The sequence below is a fragment of the Syngnathus acus genome, chromosome 16 (assembly GCF_901709675.1).
Source record: "Syngnathus acus chromosome 16, fSynAcu1.2, whole genome shotgun sequence".
NCBI lineage: Eukaryota > Metazoa > Chordata > Actinopteri > Syngnathiformes > Syngnathidae > Syngnathus > Syngnathus acus.
This window is the reverse complement of record NC_051101.1, coordinates 775,631-796,785: the sequence shown is the minus strand read 5'-3', so window position 1 is coordinate 796,785 and position 21,155 is coordinate 775,631. Positions and strand designations below refer to the sequence as shown.

The window sequence follows — 21,155 nt, the reverse complement described above, 5'->3', positions numbered from 1 at the left end:
GTGGTGTGAATTAGCACTTCATTGTCGGCCCGTGACCCCCGCAGAGTTTGTCCTCTTTCCTCAACCAGCTGTCTTCCCCCATGGTTGGCTGACTCGTCCTCGACTGTGATCAGATAACTTGAATTGCCGCTTTCCTGTGGAACAATGCAACTAAACCTTTGCTAACGTTATCTACTTGGTAAATAGAGGCTTTGCAGCTGACGTCATCAAGCTACCCACATTAGCTTGGCGGCCATCTTGGCGGTCAACTTTTCAGTGCCGGTCTACGACTCACACACGCTTTCTTGTTATATCTGCTGCTATTTGAGCTTAAAAATGCCGGATACCTGCTGTGCTGTTGGATGTAGCAATAGACGAGGCGATAAACCAAATCTTAGCTTCTATAGATCTCCGGCGAACATGAAAAAACGTGATAAATGGATCGCGGATATTCGTCGTGAACGATGGAAACCTACGATTTACACAAGGATATGCAATGAGGACTTCATATCAGGTATGTAAACAAACTATTCACCCCTGATTTGTTTCACAAAATGTGAAATAATACAATATGGGATGATACAAATATGATTGTTGAAAATGCTGGGTGCATTTTTAGAAAGGCAGCAAGAGCAGCAAGGCAGGGAATGGGATGATTTCTTCAGTTCACCCCCCCGTTTTTATTTTGTGTTTATTTTTTCATGATGCTTCATCTGATTGGCTTGAAAACGTTATCAATGTAAATATTGAACTTCATATTGGAATTGAACAATTAATTCTCGAGTGAATGCATTAGGAAATTTCCCAAAAAATTATTATGAACCTTGTGAAACAATTTTTTTTTAATGTAGCATTTTTTAACAAGAGGGTTTTTGTTACTTCATTTGGCACAAGGTAAAATCTACATTGGTAAAGTTTTCAAGCCATTGGCACAAGGTTAAAATTTTTATTGGTTAAGTTTTCAAGCCAATCAGATGTGGCATCATGCAAAAATAAACAAAAAATAAAAATGGTAGCAACTTGAACAGACAGGTACAGTATCTGAATGATTTCACTCTATTCAGTTTTTTAATATGTCAAGTTATGAAATGCCATTACAAAACAAATTGAACTGTGTATATCCCCTTCAACAACGTGCTTAATTATTTATGGTAGTCATGATGAATAATGTGATTGTTTAATTGTTTCAGGTGCAAAAACCAAAGATCCACTATCCCCAGACTATGTGCCAAATATATTTGAGCATACCCAGTCACCTCACAAACGAAAACTCAAATGTTCAATGAAGATCTTTGAGAGAAGACAAAATCTCAAGCAGCGCAAGAGAGACCGCGAGAGGGTATTGGCAGCAGCAGCAGCACTTGTCAATATTTCCCAGTCTGTCCCTTGTGAAAATGATCAACTACCCGCTGGTGAAGATGTGGTGCACGCTGAGATTCGAAAAGAAGGCATGGTGACTACTGCCACACAGACGGCTATCACTGGGGAAGCAATGGATTCCCTCACTGCAGAGTGTAAAAATCTGCGTGCAGAACTTGATGAACTGAAGGACAGTTTGAAACGCTGTACATGGAATGAAGAATCTTTGAGACATTGGTCCTGGTCGTTGCCTTAAAATTCGAGGCCGTAATTCGCCCAGCTCTTTGTTGAAACCAAGTTGTTGATGTTGCTTGGCCCCTGGACTCTTCTTCAACCGCAGATATCTGAAAAACATTTTAATAAAAATTGTTTTCACTATGATTAGATTTGTAACAGGTTGGAGAACAATAAATTATTTATGATATATATATTAATTACTAAGTGCTGAATGTGAACATGTTTCACCCAATCCAGCCATGCAGGTACAGTGGCAGCACAGCAGGATCTGACCATCTTTCGCTATTGCTACCCAAGGTTTGAGGGGAGGATCATTCATCCGTTGAGTGTTTTACCTGAAACAGATAATATGACATACCTTATATTATTATCAGTCCCTAATTTGGATATAATATACAAGCCTAGACCTCTTACTGTCCATTTATGCATATTTTACCTGCCATTTGGTAAGTTTTCTCATGAATCATTCATTTTTGAACAAGAGGCCTTTTGTAATAAAAAAAAGCTTAACAATGTGAGTTTTCATTAGAGTCACTTCAGTAGTTTTTTCACAATCACACTGTTACTGCCACGTGCGTGCTTTTTCCTTACCTTGGTCATGAGAAGAAATCGATTCTTGTTTAGGATCTGCCATATCAGCCCATCATGCACAAAACCTGCTGTAAAATACTTGTAGGCATTGAAGGAATAGGGTCAAAAGACACGAAACCCGCCTAGCCACAATAACAGATACGCTCACATCTCTTTGGATAAAGTATATAAGCAGACAAGTATATTCATGGAGTCAACCAATAAAGCAGACATAACTAGACATTCTTTGATATAAGATAATAACAGAGGTTGCTACAACTTCACGATTCAATATGTATTTCTGTGCACTGCAAAATAAATGTCTTTTGATATGTTGCTTAAATAGCTTAATGACCCTTAAGGAACTGTGTAATGCATGCCTGATGTTTGTTCTCTAAATCATGGACACGGCCAGAGTCGTCTTGACCGTTCAGTACTTGAGTATATCTTGTGTTTTGACTAAACGTCATATGTCGCCTAAATGTGAGACGCCAGCTTTTCGATTACTACTGAACGCTCTGCACAGAGGGAAATATTTTGCTTAACAAAGAAGAGATACGTGCGGAAGCATGATTAAACTAAGAATGTAATGATGTAAGCAAAGACATGGAGTATCAAAAGAACAAACTTTGCATCGTCAGGGAACATTAATAAATTGATGATGCCAAAAGCTCACATAATTCCGTACAAAATGACAAAATTGAAAGAATGACGAATGGATGAGGTGCGACAGTGTAGGAATGGAGCAGAATGTTTACAGGAAGGTCACTTGGAGATAAAACCAGCAGGTGCCAGAGGGAGACAGCCAAGGACTCTGCCAAAGATGATCACCAAGGCCGAAAGACAGGATGGAAGACGGCAGCCCCCACACACACACCGAATCGTCCATAACCAGCACCCACTCCCATTGAATCAAACACTACTGCGAACTCGCCCCACCCCAACGACTCATCACCCATCAAACTCGCCCCACACCAACTGAATATAAGCTGACCAAAGAACCTTGAACGTTGCCTTTTCTGAATGGAGACTTTCTGCTCTTGAAAGGCCCAGCGCTGTATTGTACTTTCCTGAAAACAGAGCTTTCTTAACAAGAATTATGATTGAACTCAACCAACCTGTGTAAGTCTAATTTCTGCTTCAGTGTCTTTGCATTTTCCTAAATCTGAAGAAATTAAACGAGCACGCAGTGAGTGAATTGGATAACAGGTGATTGGCAATGGCTTTTGCCGTGAGGCGCAGATAGCGCTCCCTAAATTGTGGACCAAATCCAACAGCATCCAGACACTTGTATGCCTTAAGGTCCTTTTCAGTGTACGGAGATGGTGAATCGACGAGGTAATTATAAATATCTGGATATGACAGTTCAGGCAGGTCGGCTGTTGCAAAATGCTCGGGCGATTTTAGCATGCTTCTCGGTAAAAGGTACGGATCCGTTGTGCCAACAAGGTTCAACTTCTCTCTGTAACGTTTCTTGGATTCTTCATCCAAATGCCCAACTTCGTTGGATAGCAAATCAGCCATAATTCGGATGAAATCGGTGAAAATGTAGCGCAGAAATCAAACAATCTATACAAACACGTAGGAACGAGCTGACGAGTTGACCGCCAAGATGGCGGCATAACACAAAATCACGTGATAAAACCACGTGACTGCAAAGCCTCTATTAACACACAATAATAATGAGTAACTTGTCCTAAACACTTCAACACACATTAAGTAAATGTGAGGTAACTGGTATGCAGTTCCTTAAACAAACATTGAGTAAATATGGGATAACTTGTATGCAACTACTTCAAACTGAAAAACAGTTCTGATCAACAACAATCTATGAACCAAACCTACAGTTAACTAAAAAGAATGAAGTTTCTTTGAACCAAACAAAGAACATTTCGCCTATGCAAATAAGGTCTGCTCATTGTTAGTGAAGGCCTCTTACAGGAACAAAAACACACAGACAACATAAGGACAGGAAGGATACATATGGCTGACAGGGATCAAAAGACATCCCTGTCACTAAAGAGGAAGAACCTAGATAAAAGGAAAGTCATAAACTCGTAAAGACAAGGCCTCCAGGTCTGGCAGGCCAAGGCTTCACTTAAATTATTCCAACACTATCTTTTGTCTTTTGGATTTGTTCTCTTCTCTCTTGTGAAGCTTTCAACCACACTCTAGCACAACTCAATTCTCTCTCTTTTCTTTCCTTTCTCAGTCCCTTTGTCTTCCTAGCCACACTCTCCTCCAAAACTTCAACCACTATCTTCCACATTTCAACTTTCAACTTCCCTTCTACTCCATACTTTTTCTTCCATTTCGGCATGTATTGCATACAATCAAGAAATGTACTCGCCATGTACTTCTCATCTCCGTCAAGAGCTAGAGATTTACCGTTTTTATTTCCCATCTTAATTTGGTATTTTAGGTTAGGGTTTATCAGGCCATCGCCTTCACACAATAATAATAATAGTGAATGGTGTAGAATAACATATGTGTGAAGGCCATCGCCTTCACACGATAATAAAGTGAATGGTGTAGAATATAAAGTGAATGGTGTAGAATAACATATGTGCCATCACCGTCACACAATTACTTAAACAATTTCCCATTGTGTCCAGCTGACCTGCTCCTTGCCGCGTGTCGCAACAAACTTTGCTTGGCTTCCGTTAACGTGATCAAAACAGGAAGTGGCAGACGCCTTCTTGCAAACAAGCCTTCCGCTAGATTCTCGGAGAGGTGAGGTGTCAACTTTCACCTTAAGAGAAAAGACCCAAACTGCCCAGTAAAACGAGTCCAACCTATGCCTGGGCTAATATTGCCAAAATGGATGGCACATCCTTCCGCTGACTTGCCGAGCACAAAAGGATCACAGGACACAAAACAATTCCAACCTACGAGAGCATTCACTTGTAGTTGGCAGAAGTTGAAAAAACAAACAAACAGGTACCTGAGAACTTTCAGTTCCGTATTTTTGCGCACTATAAGTCGCTCAGAAGTACAAGTCTTACCAGCCATAAAATGCATATCAAAGAGGAAAAAGACATACGTATATAAGTCGCACTGTAGTACAAGTCGCATATTTGGGGGAAATTTATTTGATAAAATCCAACACCAAGAACAGACATGTCATCTTGAAAGGCAAAAGACATATAAGTTGCACTGGAGTATAAGTTGCATTTTTGGGGGAAATTTATTTGATAAAATCCAACACCAAGAACAGACATGTCATCTTGAAAGGCAATTTAAAATAAAAATAGAATAGAGGCAACAACAGGCTGATACGATATGCCAACGTTACATGACACAAACAACGAACTGAGAATGTGCCTGACGTAACATATTAAGAGTTTTTCAGATAACTATAGCTACATGCTAACACGTTTACCAAACCATCCAGGTCACTCCAAATCACTAATTCCAATGAAATCTTCATCCTCTGTGTCACATTTAAACAACTCTGCTAACTCCGGAGGTAAACAATGCAGTGCTTCCTCTTCTAAGTGGCTTAGTCAGATTCATCGTCAGTTGCAGTTCCAATTATTCCACAGGCCTAGAGCGGCCTCTTGCGGTTTAGTGGGAAAATAACATGTGAAATAATATGCATGATAATAATATAAGATGTATAATGTTTAATAATATGTTAATATTTTCATACATTCTAAAGTCGTTCCTGAATATATGTAAGTCGCACCCCCGGCCAAACTTGGAAAAAAACTGCAACTGATAGTCTGGAAAATACGGTAATCAGGTCTCTGTGCTGTCTAGATATGCAACAACAACAACAAAAAACAAGGCCTAAACTAGTTATGTCCAAAGTCCGGCCTGCGGGCCAAATCCGGCCCCCGGTCAGATTTCATACGGCCCGCCACTTCGGTCTTATAATGTATTATTTATGGCCCGCCTGCACTGTCAAACTGAATTTAAAAAAATCATGAAACTTGAAACTGAAACCCGTCCTATTACCAAAAGGTGGCAGCACCACCCCTCTCCGCTCATTTCTGCCATGGTGACTGCAAAGAAAACGAGGAAATTTGACATTGAGGGCCGTCGCTTTCAAGAGAAATGAGAATTACAATACTTCTTCACAGAAAATCAAGGTGTTTGTCTAATTTCTAAAGACTGCCTTGTTTAAGGAGTTCAACCTAAAGAGACACTATCAGACTAAACACATATACGACAAGCTAACAGGGAGTGACCTCGCTGATAAAGTGAAGCAGCTCCAAGCTGAACCGGCATCACAACAGCGATTCTTCACGCGGGGCAGTGAGTCAAAAGTAAATCAAAAGTAAATATTACTTAATATTAAATATTACGAAGTGGCCATGTTAATACTGTTGATGTTATGAACCTGTAGACGTGACCCAAACTATTACTTTCTGAAAGATATTGTAAATGACAAGAGCAAAATTCACTTGTTTTAGGTTTTAATAATAACAGACAACTTTGCATTACTTATAACTCTTGTTTATAATGTTCAAGAGGCTATAATAATTTTAAACTCATGTAAATTTAAGGTATTTCATACAGTTTGTTCAATGTTATTGGACTCTTCAGATATGAATGAAAGGCAGAATTTGTATTTTTAGAGTTGTTCACATCTACCTGAGTGGCTTATATTAGGTTATTTTGTCATTTAAAAAATAAAGACAATTGGGACGATGAGATTTAAAGATTAAAGATTAAAGTCCCAATGATCGTCACACACACCTGGGTGTGGTGAAATTTGTCCTCTGCATTTAACCCATCCCCGTGTGATTTTAATCCATCCCCTGGGGGAGAGGGGAGCAGTGAGCAGCAGCGGTGCCGCGCTCGGGAATCAGTTGGTGATCTAACCCCCCAATTCCAACCCTTAATGCTGAGTGCCAAGCAGGGAGGCAATGGGTCCCATTTTTATAGTCTTTGGTATGACCCGGCCGGGGTTTGAACCCACAACCTTCCAGTCTCAGGGAGGACACTCTACCACTAGGCCACTGAGCTGGGTATTTGTTTCATAATAGTGTGTATTTGCATGAAATGTCCGAAAAAACTACTGGCCTCCGGGCCCCTTCACTTGATCAAATCTGGCCCTCCTTGTAAAAAGTTTGGACACCCCTGACTTAAAAGAACTGGAATGCACATCACTACCTGCTATGGTGTCCCGTAGCAGCGAGGGAGGCCGGCAATAAACCCCGCTACAATCTGCGTTTTTCCGGAGTCCTGCCCCGCCCTCAAGCTGACGACGGGACAGTCGACACCTACGACGACATCGTGTGCTGAGCAAGCCGGTCTAGTGCAAAGCAAGTCAATCGCGGTACTGGTTGTGTTTTTCCAGTTGCTGTCAGTGATGGGCAGAACACCTACCTCTTCGACATTGCAAACAGAGCAGGGAAACAGGACCCACGTGCTGGACAATTTCTTTGCATTGCACCATTTTCTTGGTTCCGTATCACTATAAATTAAATGTGTAATATCTACGAAACCGTAGCAGCACAAACAAAAGTTTTGGCAGCACAAACCAGCACAAACGAAGCACAAACGAACGGTACCATTTTGGGTCCATTTGGAGGTAAATGGGGGGCTGAGTGACGTCATCGCTATAAATTAAAAGTGTAATATCTACGAAACTGTAGCAGCACGAAACTTTTTGCAGCACAAACCAGCACAAACAAAGCACAAACGAATGGTACCATTTTGGGTTCATTTGGAGCAGATGGGGGGGCTGGGTGAACTCTGGATGACCTATAAAATAAAAATTAAATAAAAAACCGTTGCAGCACAAACGAAATTTTTTACGGCACAAACCAGCACAAACGAAGCACAAACGAAACAGACTATTTTCCTTAGATTTTACGTGGGGTGGGGGACTAGCTTCACGCAGGTCAACAACCGTACATTTCAAAATAACCAGAGTAAACATGAGTCTCTCTGTGCGATTCGTCATTATGTCTGCGCTGAGCATACACTTGAGGTTTGAGGATACACAGTACCCACACAGCTTACAAGTCCAGTCTGTTCGGCACTTTTACAAGCCTGCCACTGGCCGTCTTGTGCCCTGGTACAGGTCTATGTAGTAGTGATCCATTCTGAGACTGGTGGAAGTCACTCCACTCCTGCGGTCTGACCTCCTGGGCGACTGTGGCAGTGTCATTATTAGTGTCAATTGCATTGTCAGGTGGATCCCCGGGTTGGTCAACTGGTGGGCTGTTATGCTGCACTCCATGTTGCCCAGGCATGGCAGTGTTACTTTCTGCAGGTCGCAGATCCACCCTGTTACGGCGGTACAGTGTCCCTTCGACGTCCACCAGGTATGACCTGGGGCCCACCAGTCGCAAGCACACTCCTCTTCACCATCTGCCCGTCCTGTCCCCAGGCAGGGGCTTCATCCTTATGTCCTGTCCAATACACAGTGTTGGATTTGGTCCACAATTTGGGAAGCGCGCTATTCGCGCCTCACGGCAAAAGCCATAGCCAATCACCTGTTATCCAATTTACTCACCGCGTGCTCGTTTTATTTCTTCAGTTTTAGGAAAAGGCTAAGACACCAAAACAAAATTTAGACTTACACAGGTTGGTTGAGTTCAATCACAATTCTTGTTAAGAAATCTCTGTGTTCAGGAAAGTACAATACAGCGCCGGGCCTTTCGTGTGACCATGCTCAAGAGCAGAAAGTCTCCATTCAGAAAAGGCAACGTTAAAGGTTCTTTGGTCAGCTTATATTCAGTTGCACATGCCAGTGTGGGCCGAGTTTGATGGGTGATGAGTCAGGGGGTGTGGCAAGTTCACAGGAGAGTTTGATTCCATGGGAGTGGGTGCTGGTTCGGTGAGAGCTGGTTCCGTGGGGGTGGGTGCTGATTATGGGTGATTCGGTGTGTGTGGGGGCTGTTGTTTTCCATCCCGTCTTTCGGCCTTGGCGATCACCTTTGGCCGGGTTCTTGGTTGTTTTCCTCCTGCCGCTCTTCCTCTGGCACCTCTACCAGTTTTATCTCCATGTGTCCTTCCTGTAAACCATTCTTGCCCATACATCCACTTCACCCACTGTCGCACACCGCCCATTCATCATTCTTTCAATTTTGTCATTTTGTACGGGATTATGTGAGCTTTTGGCTTTGACATCATCAATTTATTAATGTTCCCTGACTATGCAAAGTTTGTACTCACCACTTACCATATTTTGTTTGTTTGTTCTTTTGATACTCCTTGTACTTGCTTACGTCATCATATTCTTAGTTTAATCATGTATCCAACCATATCTTTTCTTTGTTAGGCAAAATATTTTCTTCTGTCCAGAACGTTCAGTAGTACCGTTTTTTTCCATGTATAATGCGCCCCCATGTATAATACGCACCCTAAAAATGGCATGTCGATGCTGGAAAAAAGCCTGTACCCATGTATAATGCGCACCCAAATTTTGACTCCTACTGAAGTCCGTAAACGTAAAATTATTTCAGAAAAAAGATCATCTTTGGGAACAACCGGATGTTATTCTGCCGGTCAGTATCACTGCGCATGCGCTAGCAAACTCGATAGCGAAGAAATGTTTCGGATTTGTGTAGGGTACATTGTGACAGCAAACGAGCAGGTGATCGAGCAAGCGTCTGATACGAGAGCATTGTGTTCGTATGGAGCGTGTTTGAAGTGAACAGTAGAGAAGAAAGGAACAAGGCAAACTGTTGTGAAATAAAATATTACCTGTAATACGCATTTAGGTAGAGAACTGAACTCTCGCTCTTTATATAGCTGACGTGTCTTGCGCATCCGTTCTGCGCATCTGTAATGGCGGCCTCCGTATGATATCCGGTTTGCGATGGAGATTAAAAAACAAACAATATTTGACAATAACACACCATCAAGGATTGCACCCATCGCATCAAACGTCAATTATGAATTTTACTGACGAAGTGTGTTGGGCAGGATGGCTGAATGCGACGCGCGATTGACAACAAACAAGAAAGGTGATTTCAAGTTTTAATTAGAGGGAGATTTTCTTCAAAAAAAAAAAAAAAAATTGTACCCATGTATAATGCGCACCCCAGATTTTAGGACAATTTGTTAAATTTTGCGCATTATACATGGAAAAAAACGGTAATCAAAAACTGGCGTCTAGCATTAGTCAAAACATAATCAAGTACTGAACATTTTTAGATGACTTTGGCAGTGTCCGTGATTTAGAAAATCATCAGGCATGCATTAAACAGTTCCTTGAGGGCCATTAAGCTATTCAGGCAATATATCAAAAAACATTTGTTATTTCAAAGTGCTCAGAAATACATATCAGATCATAAAGTTATAAAAACCTTTGTCATTACCACCTATCAAAAATGTCTAGTTATGTCTTTATTGATTTGGTGTGTAGGTATAATTATATGCTTAAAATGTTTCTTTTATTGATTTAATATGTGAATATACTTGTCAACTTATGTACTTTATTCAATGAGGTTTGAGCATATCTATCTTTGTAGCTAGGCAGGACTTTTTGTATTTCGACCCCATTCCTTCAACAGCTCAGGCAGATCTGTCACGGAACAGAGACAGGGCGACCAAGTGTGCTGCACTTGTGATCCTTTATTGAAAAAAGGGGGAAAGGGGAAGTGGAACGCTGGACTTGCGGTCTGGCAGGCGTCAAAAGTCAAAGTCAAAGTCAGCTTTATTGTCAACCTCTTCACATGCCAAGACACACAAAGAAATCGAAATTACGTTTCCACTATCCCACGGTGACAAGACATAGTACACGACATACATACAAGCAAACAACCCAATAAAAACAAGAAGGCACAAACAATGAATAATAACAGTGATGAATAAATAATAAATAAACAAATAACACAATAAACTAGAATTTGCAATTCCTGAAGAAATTGCGTGTGAAGGTGAAGAAGTTGAATAAATACTTGGGGAATGCTGCAGAATAATGTTGAAACGAGTTGAATCGGTTGAAAAATGTAGAAATTAGAAGGGAAAAACGAAATTTTGGAGAATTTGGTGTGAATTTCAAAATTGAAAATGTGGAATTTTTGGTAAGTGGGAAGTTGTGGAATAGGTAGGCAAAAGATGAACAGTTGAAAGTTGGAATGGGTTGAATCGGTTGAAAAATGTAGAAATTAGAGTAGAAAAACGAAACTTTGGAGAATTCGGTTGAATTTGAAATTTGAAATTTTTGGTAAGTGGGAAGGTGTGGAATAGGTAGGCAAAAGATGAACAGTTGAAAGTTGGAACGAGTTGAATCGGTGGAAAAATGTAGAAATTAGAAGTGAAAAACTAAATGGAGTGAAATTTAGCAAAATTTTGTGCAAATTTTAAAAGTGAAAACATGAAATTTTTGAATTTGGCAAGTTTGGGAATGTCCCCAATGTGATTTGAATGTGTTGAATTATGTGAATTTCAAACTGGAACAACGTAAATGTGAAATGTTGAATCTGTCATTAAGAATGAATGGGGAAAAATTTGCCGGAAATTTGTGAATTTTGCGAAAACGGAAAATTTTTGGAACGAAAAAAATGTAAGCAGCCGTGTCATGAATATTTGGAATAAGTGAAAAGTGGAACGGAGTGAATCGGTTGAAGTATGTGGAACTAGTTAAGCGTCAAAAAAGTGAGCGGAAGATGTAGAATAATAATAAAGGACAACAATAACAATAGTGTGAAGGTCTTCACCGTCACACTAATAAATAAGTAAATAAATAAATAAGAGGAGCAAAACGGAGCAAGTGTGCATACAGCAGACAGCAGAATATAGCGCAAAAGTACAGGACGCTACGCACAAGGGGGGAGAGAGTTCAGGATCCTAACAGCCTGGAGTACGAAGCTGTTGGTGAGTCTGGTGGTGCGGGAGCGCAGGCTCCTGTACCTCTTCCCAGAGGGCAGAAGATCGAACAAAGAGTGAGCGGGGTGACTCACATCACTCACAATCGTGGTCGCCTTGCGGGTGAGATGGGAGGTGTAAATGTCCTTCAAGGAGGGGTGTGAAGCACCAATAATCTTACCAGCCGTGTTCACTATGCGCTGGAGGGCCTTCATGTTGTAGTCAGTGCAGCTACCACCCCAAACAGCAATACAGCTGGAGAGGACGCTCTCAATGGTGCCACGGTAAAATGTAGTCATGACGGCCGGAGGAGCACACGCTCGCCTGAGTTTCCGCAGGAAGTACAGGCGGCGCTGGGCCTTCTTCGCCAGTGATGCGGTGTTGGTGGACCAGGAGAGATCCTCACTGATGTGCACCCCCAGGAACCTGGTGCTGCTCACTCTCTCCACCACAGCACCGTCGATGGTCAGCGGCAGGTGTCGGGTGTGACCCTTCCGGAAGTCAACAACAATCTCCTTGGTCTTGTTGACGTTCAGCAGGAGGTTGTTGTCCTTGCACCACATGGTCAGAAGGTCAACCTCCAACCTGTATTGAGTCTCGTCGCCCTTGGTGATGAGACCCACCAGGCGTGGCTGAGCAGCAGCGCACAGCGCGTAGTCGCAGTCAGAGGCAGGCAGGCAGGTTGTCGAGGCAGGTTGTCGAGGCAGGCGGCGATCAGAAGCGTGGTCAAAGGACGAGCAAGTAGTCGGGGCAGGCGGCGATCAAAGCGTGGTCGGTCAGTTTACGGAAGCAGTTGGCAACAGACATCGTTCAGGGGACAAAAAGGCAGTGGTGTCACGGGCAGGGTAAGTAGACGAACTGACAACCACTGGCAGAATACACAGAGGTTAAGTAGGGGACCTAACGAGCTGTAGCAGGTGCTGGCAATTCCTTGATTGGGGCTTGGCTGAAAGTCAGGTGAAGCAGGAACGTGACAGGATCTCTGGCTGATTAGTCATACCAGAGTTTGGCTGTCTGGTGTTTCACTCGCAGCCTGTCTGGGACCCCCGCCATCACACTCGGCTCCAAGAGTGTGTCAGCAACCGGGAGCGGCGTTCTCAGTCTGCGAGACATCAGTCGCGGGGCTGCTTAGCATGCCCTTCGTAGGCGTATTCCTCCACTGCAAGATGGCCAGCCAAGGGTCAGTCCCTGCTCTTGCTGCCCTCTTGCACAGGCTCTTGACTATCTTCACGGCTGAATCTGCCTTCCCATTCGATTTCGGGTACCTGGGAGAGGATTTGACATGATCAAAGTCCCATTCTTTTGCGAACCTCCTGAACCTTTTCGCATTCGTAATTACCCGGTCTGGCTGACCGTGCCGTGCAAACTGGGCCTTGCACCTCAGCACTGTGGTCTCAGCTGACACATCTGGGAGTAACTCTATTTCCCAGAAATCCGAATAATGATCAACCATGATCAGAAAGTCCTTGCCAGCTTGTGTGAACACATCCATGCTGAGGATCTGCCATGGTCGTGTAGGGAGTGCATGGGACATCATCGTCTCCCCCTGCTGGCCGTGTGCATATTCATTACAGGCTGAGCACTGGCTCACATAGAATGGCGCCGCTGTGAGTGGCAGCCTCCCTGCAGTGTTGTCTCTTTTCCACTTTATTTCCTTCTTTTCTCCTTTTTCTTTCTTTCTATTTGTCCATTCGACGATGTTGGTGCCTTCTACCGCACCTCGGCGTGTGCAGATCGCTTCGGATCGGATATTTGTTTTCCCAGGGAGCCCAGGATGGCTGCGCACATCGGTCGGGACCGGCGTGACTCGACGACGGCCATCCTGCTCATCCGGCCGGTGCTGACCGGGTCCCTCGCCTTGGCCTCGCAGCCGCGACCCCTGTGGGAGGTCCGCTCCCTCGTGCTCGTCGGAACCAACGACCGTCGCCGTGCCAGCCTCATGGTGACCATCGGCAGATGGGTGCCCAGGTCACTGCTCACACGTTTGCCTGGTTTGTGATGTTTTACCGATTCACGACCACGGTCCATTGGGCGCCGTTGAACTTGGCTGCCCTTACACCTGTTTATGGACCCCGTGGAGGCTATTTTGTGTGTTTTGGGGTGTTCTTTGGTATTGAGGGGGGTTGGTTGGCTGCTGTTACTTTTTTCCTTTGTCTTGTTGCTTTGATTTGATGGCTTTTAACTTTCGCACTTACTGGCTTTCTTTGTGGCGCCGTTGTGTGGCAGCCTTATAGGAGCCTATTGAGTTGCGCTCATGTCATCTGTGTGTCTTTTATATACCCGCTCGGTGGTATCGAATACTGCTGGGGCCTGAATTTCCCCACCCCCGGGATCAATAAAGTTTCAATCAATCAATGGTCTGTTATGCTTGTGACGACATTCATTACCCATTACTCTCCGTAGGGTTGCTGTCTGTACTGGTTGCTCTTTCTCCGATAATCCCGTTGCCAGTAAATAGTCTTCAAATTCCGCTCTGAAATTGTCCCAATTGCTTGCGAGGTCGCCGCTCATCTTCATCTCCTCCGGTGGTGGTATATTCGTTGTAAAGGGAAATGTGCTTTCGGCAGTTTGCAAACATATTTTATTAAGGCGGCGCTAGACTTATAATCATATCAATAAATGCTTTGCCAGTTTGCAAACGTATTTTATTAAAGCTGCGTTAAACGTATATATAATCATATCAATATAATTTTCAGTAGTAGTGTACTCGTGTGGTCGCATAATAAGTGGAAAGGAATGTGCAGGCAACTCCATGAACTTATTTTCTACAAGTGTTGTGGAACAGGATGTACCATCAGTCCAGACAGGGAGGAAGCCGGACCCATCGGTCCAGACAGCGAGAACACCTTATTTGAACATCTCGGCCGGTGAGGAACGCGAATAACAACTTGTCTTGGTGGTCCAGACCCAACCGCCCGACAACTGAGGCCGGACACCTGCACTCAGCCGCAATAACGCCCAGACGAGATCGACCAATCATCACACAATATTTTGCATGCTTGAATATTCATATTGTGTTTCTTTAAAACTGGGTAACCCGGAAGAATGTGTTGTCTCTTGATGGTCACAAGAGCACACGAGTTTTGGTGTGAAGGACCCGAGACACAGGCGCCTGTATTAGTTTGCTTTGTCAGGAATAAATACTTGGTAAATTCGCCCTAATTGATCTACTGGTCTTCTCTTTGACAGAACGAACTCGCAAAATTGTTAGGTGTACCAGTGTGTGGATTAGGACATAACAACTCTTGTGTTAAGTGTTGATCGCAATTTGGAGTCAGATCAATAACAAAAATCCGTAGCCTAACAATTTCTTGGTGACCCCGACGTGATGTCAAGAGAAGGGTAATTGACAAACTCGTGGTCTGTATCCAAGTCACCGGACAGTTGTCTGGGACAGCTGTCTCCCGGTCGGCGAACCGTTTGGGAATAAGCACACAATGTTGAGCTGGTACGACGTCTCCTCAACCCTGAGCTCATCACGATAAGGTAAGCAGAATACCTGTTACTATAAGTCGAAATTCTGCAAATTGAAAGAGGAAATTTAAGAGGAGACTGTCGTTCAGATCAAATAAGGTGTGCAAGAAGTTAAGATACATACGGTGGATAAGTTTGGAACTTACGTGTGTAACGTGTACGGTAAAGTCAGGGACTTACGCGTACTAAGGATAGGTCAGGGACCTAGTGCTTCGTCGTGGCGGACAAGGGTGCGGTGACGATCGTATTCAAATAGCTGGGGTGTTTTTGAGATCCCCGAGGAGAAGTGAGGCCTCCTCAAAAAGTATCCGGTGGTAACAGTTCCTCCTGTGAGAGATCAGACCGCTAAAATATCCAAAATGTGCAACCAAATTGGGGGGAGTATGTGTGATGATGAGAGGAATGAATGGAGTGAGATTGAAGGAATGTATGCTGATGTGGAAGCGCAAATCGTGAGTGGCATTGACCGAAAGAAAGTGGCAAAAAAGCTACATGAGAGATGGATTCGAATCCCTTTGTCTGTGTGTTCTGTGTTCGTGCGTAATCTCTGTAAAGTTTGTGTCAGTCTGTCGTCGTTCGTCTGAGCTCTGTGTGCGCGCTCGGTGTGCGGGCGTGTGAGGAGGAAGACGGCATGGATCAGAGAATGTTCAAGAAAGGAGGGGGCCCGGTGGGCTCCAAGGCGTGGAATGGCGATATACCGGCGGGGGTGGGGGCCAGCGGGACGCGCGGGCCTGGCCAGATTGTGGCGTCAACATTGATACGCTGACCCCCCCCCCCCTCGTCCAGGGGCCCTATACGAGGAGTCCGCAAAGGCGGGGCTGGGTCCCCCCGGGAGAGGTCAATGTCGAGGAGAACTGAGGCAAGACGAGGGGAGATCAAATGTTGATGAGCAAAGGGTGCATGACCAACAGCGAATGTGCATGATTGAAACTGAAACATCACTGGCACTAATGTTTAACAGTTTGCAAATAGGCGAGAGAGGGGCATGCTTACAATACTCATTAAAATACGAATGTATGTGTACCTGTGGGTCTTAGGAAAACAGTTGGGCCGTGGCAGCAGTGATTTATGGCAGGACGCTACACATTCGGCCCAAGACAGATAGAAAGAGGGAGTGAGAGAAGAAAGGGGGGCTAACTCGTAAATAATGAGGAGATATTGGGAGTAATCTGTTGGTCCTTTCTTTAAAACCCTTTAAATGGTTTCCTGGTGTAGATAGGTTAGCAACACGAGAGATTTAGAGGTTCAAAAGAAAGACAGTTAAAAGAAAATAACATTTTTGATTTGGACAATTGCAGGCTAACAGGAGCATGAGAAAGAAGAGCTGAGAAGCGGGATCCAATTTGATCGGGGAGATTGGAAATTCACAGCAACATATTCTAAGTCACATTTTTGAGCAAGCATGACACAGGTAATAACGTTTGAGAGGTCAAGACATAGATCAGGGCTAGATGTAGAACGCAGACCTCGATGAGTTAATTTTGAATAATGATACTGAAGACACAATGTACTGTCCCATTAAATTGGAACTATAGACGAAACGTAGCTTGAAAATAGGATGAGTTGCAGGACTTACAATATAAAGACGAGATCGCTGTTACGAGTAGAATTTGACATTTGGTAAACAAACGTTACTAGTGAATTGACGGCAGCAGCTACGTTTGGAAATAGTCTTACAAGTTTGATGTCCCAGTCTGTCACTCTCTGTTGGGTTCACAACATTTGTCTGAAAATAATCTCACAGAGGCAAGATATGTCTTCGATGGCAAGCGATCATCTGCAGATGGGCACAATCCAGACTCACACAGCAAGTGTGGCTGAGATCTGCGCCCTTCCTTCAGTTTGGTCGTGCCTTTTATTGAGGAACAAACAATGGGGCAAGTGTACATGAATGCATAGCTTCTTTAGACAGGAAGGACATTCCACAATTACATCTCATGACCACAGCACAACAGCGATACTATTACGGACAGAAGCAGATGGTCGTCTCATGACTTTAGCTTAACAAAGACGTAGTCTTCGTGGTCATGGGATGGATACTTCTGTGGCGTTCTCATGACTTCTACTTAAATAAGACGTTTGTCACTTCAGCCATCCCATGACAACCTCATGATCTGTTCATGTATAGCTAACTATGGGGCTTATTGTACAGCGCGACTCGTGACTCCAGCCATGGGCTCCTTAGCCAGCCATCTGCTCCCAAGTCATTATCACGAGGTCAAAATGTCACATCCTGTGGACGGTCTTGCACACATAAGGAGATACATAGAATCCAATGATAAAAAGTATATTTTTCCCAACATTCCCCCCTGTTTAACATTGGAGTTCATAGGAAACCAAAACATCAACTAATAACTACATATGTGTATAAATGAGTATATGCCTACACAATATAGTATGGCAACAACAAAAAGTATGAACGTTTACATTCCAGAGTTCATCAGAACTACAGCTCTCCATTCGGCTTTGGCCATGTTCGTCATAATGGAATGTATTTTGTTTTGGATCATCAAAAAGAAAAAACAACCAGGTAGGCGATTTACGCAAGGTGGTCCCACTCATCTTGTTCACGCTGGACCAACATGATATTCTGGACAGCAAACGCTGATGTCAACATTTTAGTCATCATGTGACGAATACAAGGTATGATGCATGATGTAAAAATACAGAGAAATAACAGTATGGCAACTAAAAGAACCGCGACTTTCAAGAGAAGTTGCTTCCAATTGCCATAAAACAGCCACCAAAAGGGATGGACATCCTTGGCTGGAGTTTCGTCCTGGGACATAGCCCTACGGAGGTTCCGAAGTCCTTGTAGAGCATACTCGATGTGGGTGTCATTTTCTCCTGGGATGTAGGTACAACAGGAGGTACCAACTATTTCACACACACCTCCTTTTTCGGCAGTCAGGAGGTCCAAAACCATTCGGGACTGTAGTGCCATTAGCCTCAGGGCTTGCAGTCTGGTAACCTGTAAGGGCCTCTAGAGTAAAATTGGCAAAGGTCTTCAACCTGTAGTCCATAGTTTCTATTCGGAGAATAGTCTTAGCCACACCCGCCTGTGGGAAGAGTGTGAGTGCCACCTTTTGTCCTGTGCTCCAAAGCTTGTATTCATCTGGTACGTCTGAGCCCCAGACACTGTCGTAGGGACGGAAGGTGGGAGCAACAGCTGCACGTGTCTTTCGCTGATGATGTTCCTGAAGATGTGTCAGACTGAGGAACACAGTGTGATCTGACACATATACGGGGGCACATGTGCCATCCCATCGTCCTGGAAGGACTGCGTAGCCTCGGCGACCACAGAGCCACCATCCCCCTTCGATGATAGAGTGGGGACTTTCGCCTCCTGCTAGGACTTGTTTGATTGCTTCTGTGATATTCAACGAGGTCTCGTCGGTAGGTCCTAGAAGTGAGGTGGTGATGCAGCGTTTTGTTTCTCCCACCTTTATTCCATCAACACGTCTTCGTCGGAAGCACAGGGGATGTGAGATGGTTTCACTCACTTCGAGAGTCACTGGTGCGGGTGTGACGACAGAACTTCTTGACACTACTGTGAATGGCCTTGAGATGTTGTAACAGGGATGGGCGGCTAGTTGTGCCTCATTACTTTCCGACCGTCTGAGTCCTTTGAGGGGATTAAACCCAAAAGCCCTTAGTATTGCGAAACACCATCCATTTTTCTCTGGCATGGGTCGGGCATGTAGGACAGGTTGTTGACTTGATCGTGGCATTATGGAACATACATAACATTTAGTTTGATTGTATGTTTCGGCCAACATGGATACATACTGGTACCACATGTTGTCTGCATGGGGTATATCTGGGTTTATCTTTATATACTTTGTCAACAGTTCGGTCGTCATTCTCTTGATACGAGCGGAAGTTCCACTTTCCCCTTGGGGACCCTGGACACTCCATGTCATTGGCAAGCATGCTACAGCCACAGCACAGACAAGCACTCCTCTGAGTGCCATTTTCCGTTCAGTTCCACAGAGCCACCTGAACCCCTAGGGAGCTAAATGGTCAGGGTTCTTAGTTCTTCACCGGTTTGAGACTGATGCCAAACTATAATTGGCACCCCCTTTGTAGCCAGACTTCGCCCTGACCGAGGCCTAGGAGCCAAGCACTCTCTGCAGCTTACAGTGGCTGAGATGTATCCAGCTGGGTCTTTCTGCAATCTTGACAGCGGTGGGTGTGGCGAGTAGGACTTGGAAAGGTCCCTCCCACCGGGGTGAAGACCACGTCTTTCTTTTGATTACTTTGATGAAGACCCAGTCACCTGGTTTCGCTGAGTCATCCTGTGGAGATAAAGGAGTGGTGGGCAGTAAATTTGCATTTGAGACTTCTTTCGTTTGCATGGTTTTGATCATGTAGTCAGCTAGAGTTAGCTCTTCTGCGGCTTTGTCTAAATCATGTGAGAACAGAGGGAGCCTGTATGCTCTGCCATGAATGATCTCATAAGGGGTTAAACCCTTGCTACAGGGCGTAATCCTCATATAGAGTTTTACCAAATCTAGACATTCGGGCCATGGTCTTCCTGTTTCTGCCATGCATTTGGTTAATCTATTTTTAATTGTTCCATTTGTCCGTTCCACAAGGCCAGCGCTCGATGGATGATAGGAACAATGATTTTTCAATGTAATCTGCAAATGTTCAGCCATTTTGTGAATGACTGAATTGACAAAATGTGGTCCGTTGTCGCTGTAAATGGTCTCTGGGATACCATAACTGGGAATGATGGTCTTGCAGATAGCCTTTGCTACTGTTATAGCATCTGCATTCTTTGCTGGGATTATTTCTGTCCACCTTGAAAAGGCATCTATTAGGACTAAACAGTATTTGTACAGTCCACACCTGTTTAGTTCTATGAAGTCCATATGCAACATTTGGAACAGATATGCTGGTTCTGGGAATTTTCCTCTCTTTGGTCTTACATTCCCTTGTGGATTATTTTTTATACAGACTTCACACGCTCTACAAAAAAGTTTTGAGTACAAATTGAAACCATACGTTGTAAAGTGTTGTGATATTAGCTCCTGCATCCCCCCTGTCGACACATGAGTACTACCGTGTGTCGAAACTGCAGCTGCTCTAAAAAGGGATTTAGGGAGAACAGGCTTATTATTTACAATGTATACGTCTTTGTCTGTCAGTTGTGCACCTTTAGCAATCCACATTTTCTGTTCTTGTTTAGGGGCTGAATGTTGCATATCATGCAAGATCTGTGTATTTATTAGTTCCTCCTTTTCTGACGGCAATCTCAGAAATAGGTCTGAGGTTCCGTATTTTCCTATAGCAGCTTCCTTTGCTATTTTATCTGCTAAGGCATTGCCTAGTGATACCAAGTCTTTCCTCCGTGTGTGTGCCTCACATTTGCAAATTGCAAGCTTCGTGGGCAACATTACTGCCTGGAGGAGCTGGATTAGAAGTTGTGCATGTGTTATTTGCTTTCCTGTTGAAGTTATCATTCCACGCCTTTCCCATTGTTTTGCAAAGTAAAAAACTGTTGAAAATGCATACTGGCTGTCTGTGTATACAGTTAGGTCTTGTCCATCTGCTAGAGTACATGCTCTAGTCAGCGCAATGATTTCAGCTGCTTGGGCTGAGAAATGCGAAGGAAGAGTTGCTGCTTCTATTACTGTATCTGGGTTTTCCACCACAGCATAACCTGTCTGCGTTTCCCCTATTGGTGTTCTTGAGCAAGACCCATCTACAAACCACGTTTTACCTGTGGTGAGTGGTGTGTCTGACAAATCTGCTCT

General features: G+C 43.8%; 1 protein-coding gene and 1 long non-coding RNA gene across 2 annotated transcripts; one reads left to right on the top strand and one right to left on the bottom strand.

Moving 5' to 3' along the window:
- Positions 1-4,985: 4,985 nt before the first annotated feature.
- On the top strand, positions 4,986-5,508 carry LOC119136489. The gene is made up of 2 exons (XR_005100755.1): positions 4,986-5,188; positions 5,288-5,508. It is a non-coding gene; the product is annotated as an uncharacterized LOC119136489 (long non-coding RNA).
- LOC119136455 lies at positions 5,020-19,616 on the bottom strand. Its single transcript, XM_037274994.1, has 2 exons — positions 18,098-19,616; positions 5,020-5,033 (listed from the first exon to the last, which is right to left on the bottom strand). Exon 1 carries the CDS (start codon positions 19,365-19,367, stop codon positions 18,276-18,278), a length of 1,092 nt encoding a protein of 363 aa, XP_037130889.1. The 5' UTR covers positions 19,368-19,616; the 3' UTR covers positions 5,020-5,033; positions 18,098-18,275.
- Positions 19,617-21,155: the final 1,539 nt, after the last annotated feature.

Bases quoted from the DNA above. Each gene is read 5' to 3' on its own strand.
- LOC119136455 (XM_037274994.1), bottom strand. From the start codon at position 19,367: ATGGCACTCAGAGGAGTGCTTGTCTGTGCTGTGGCTGTAGCATGCTTG.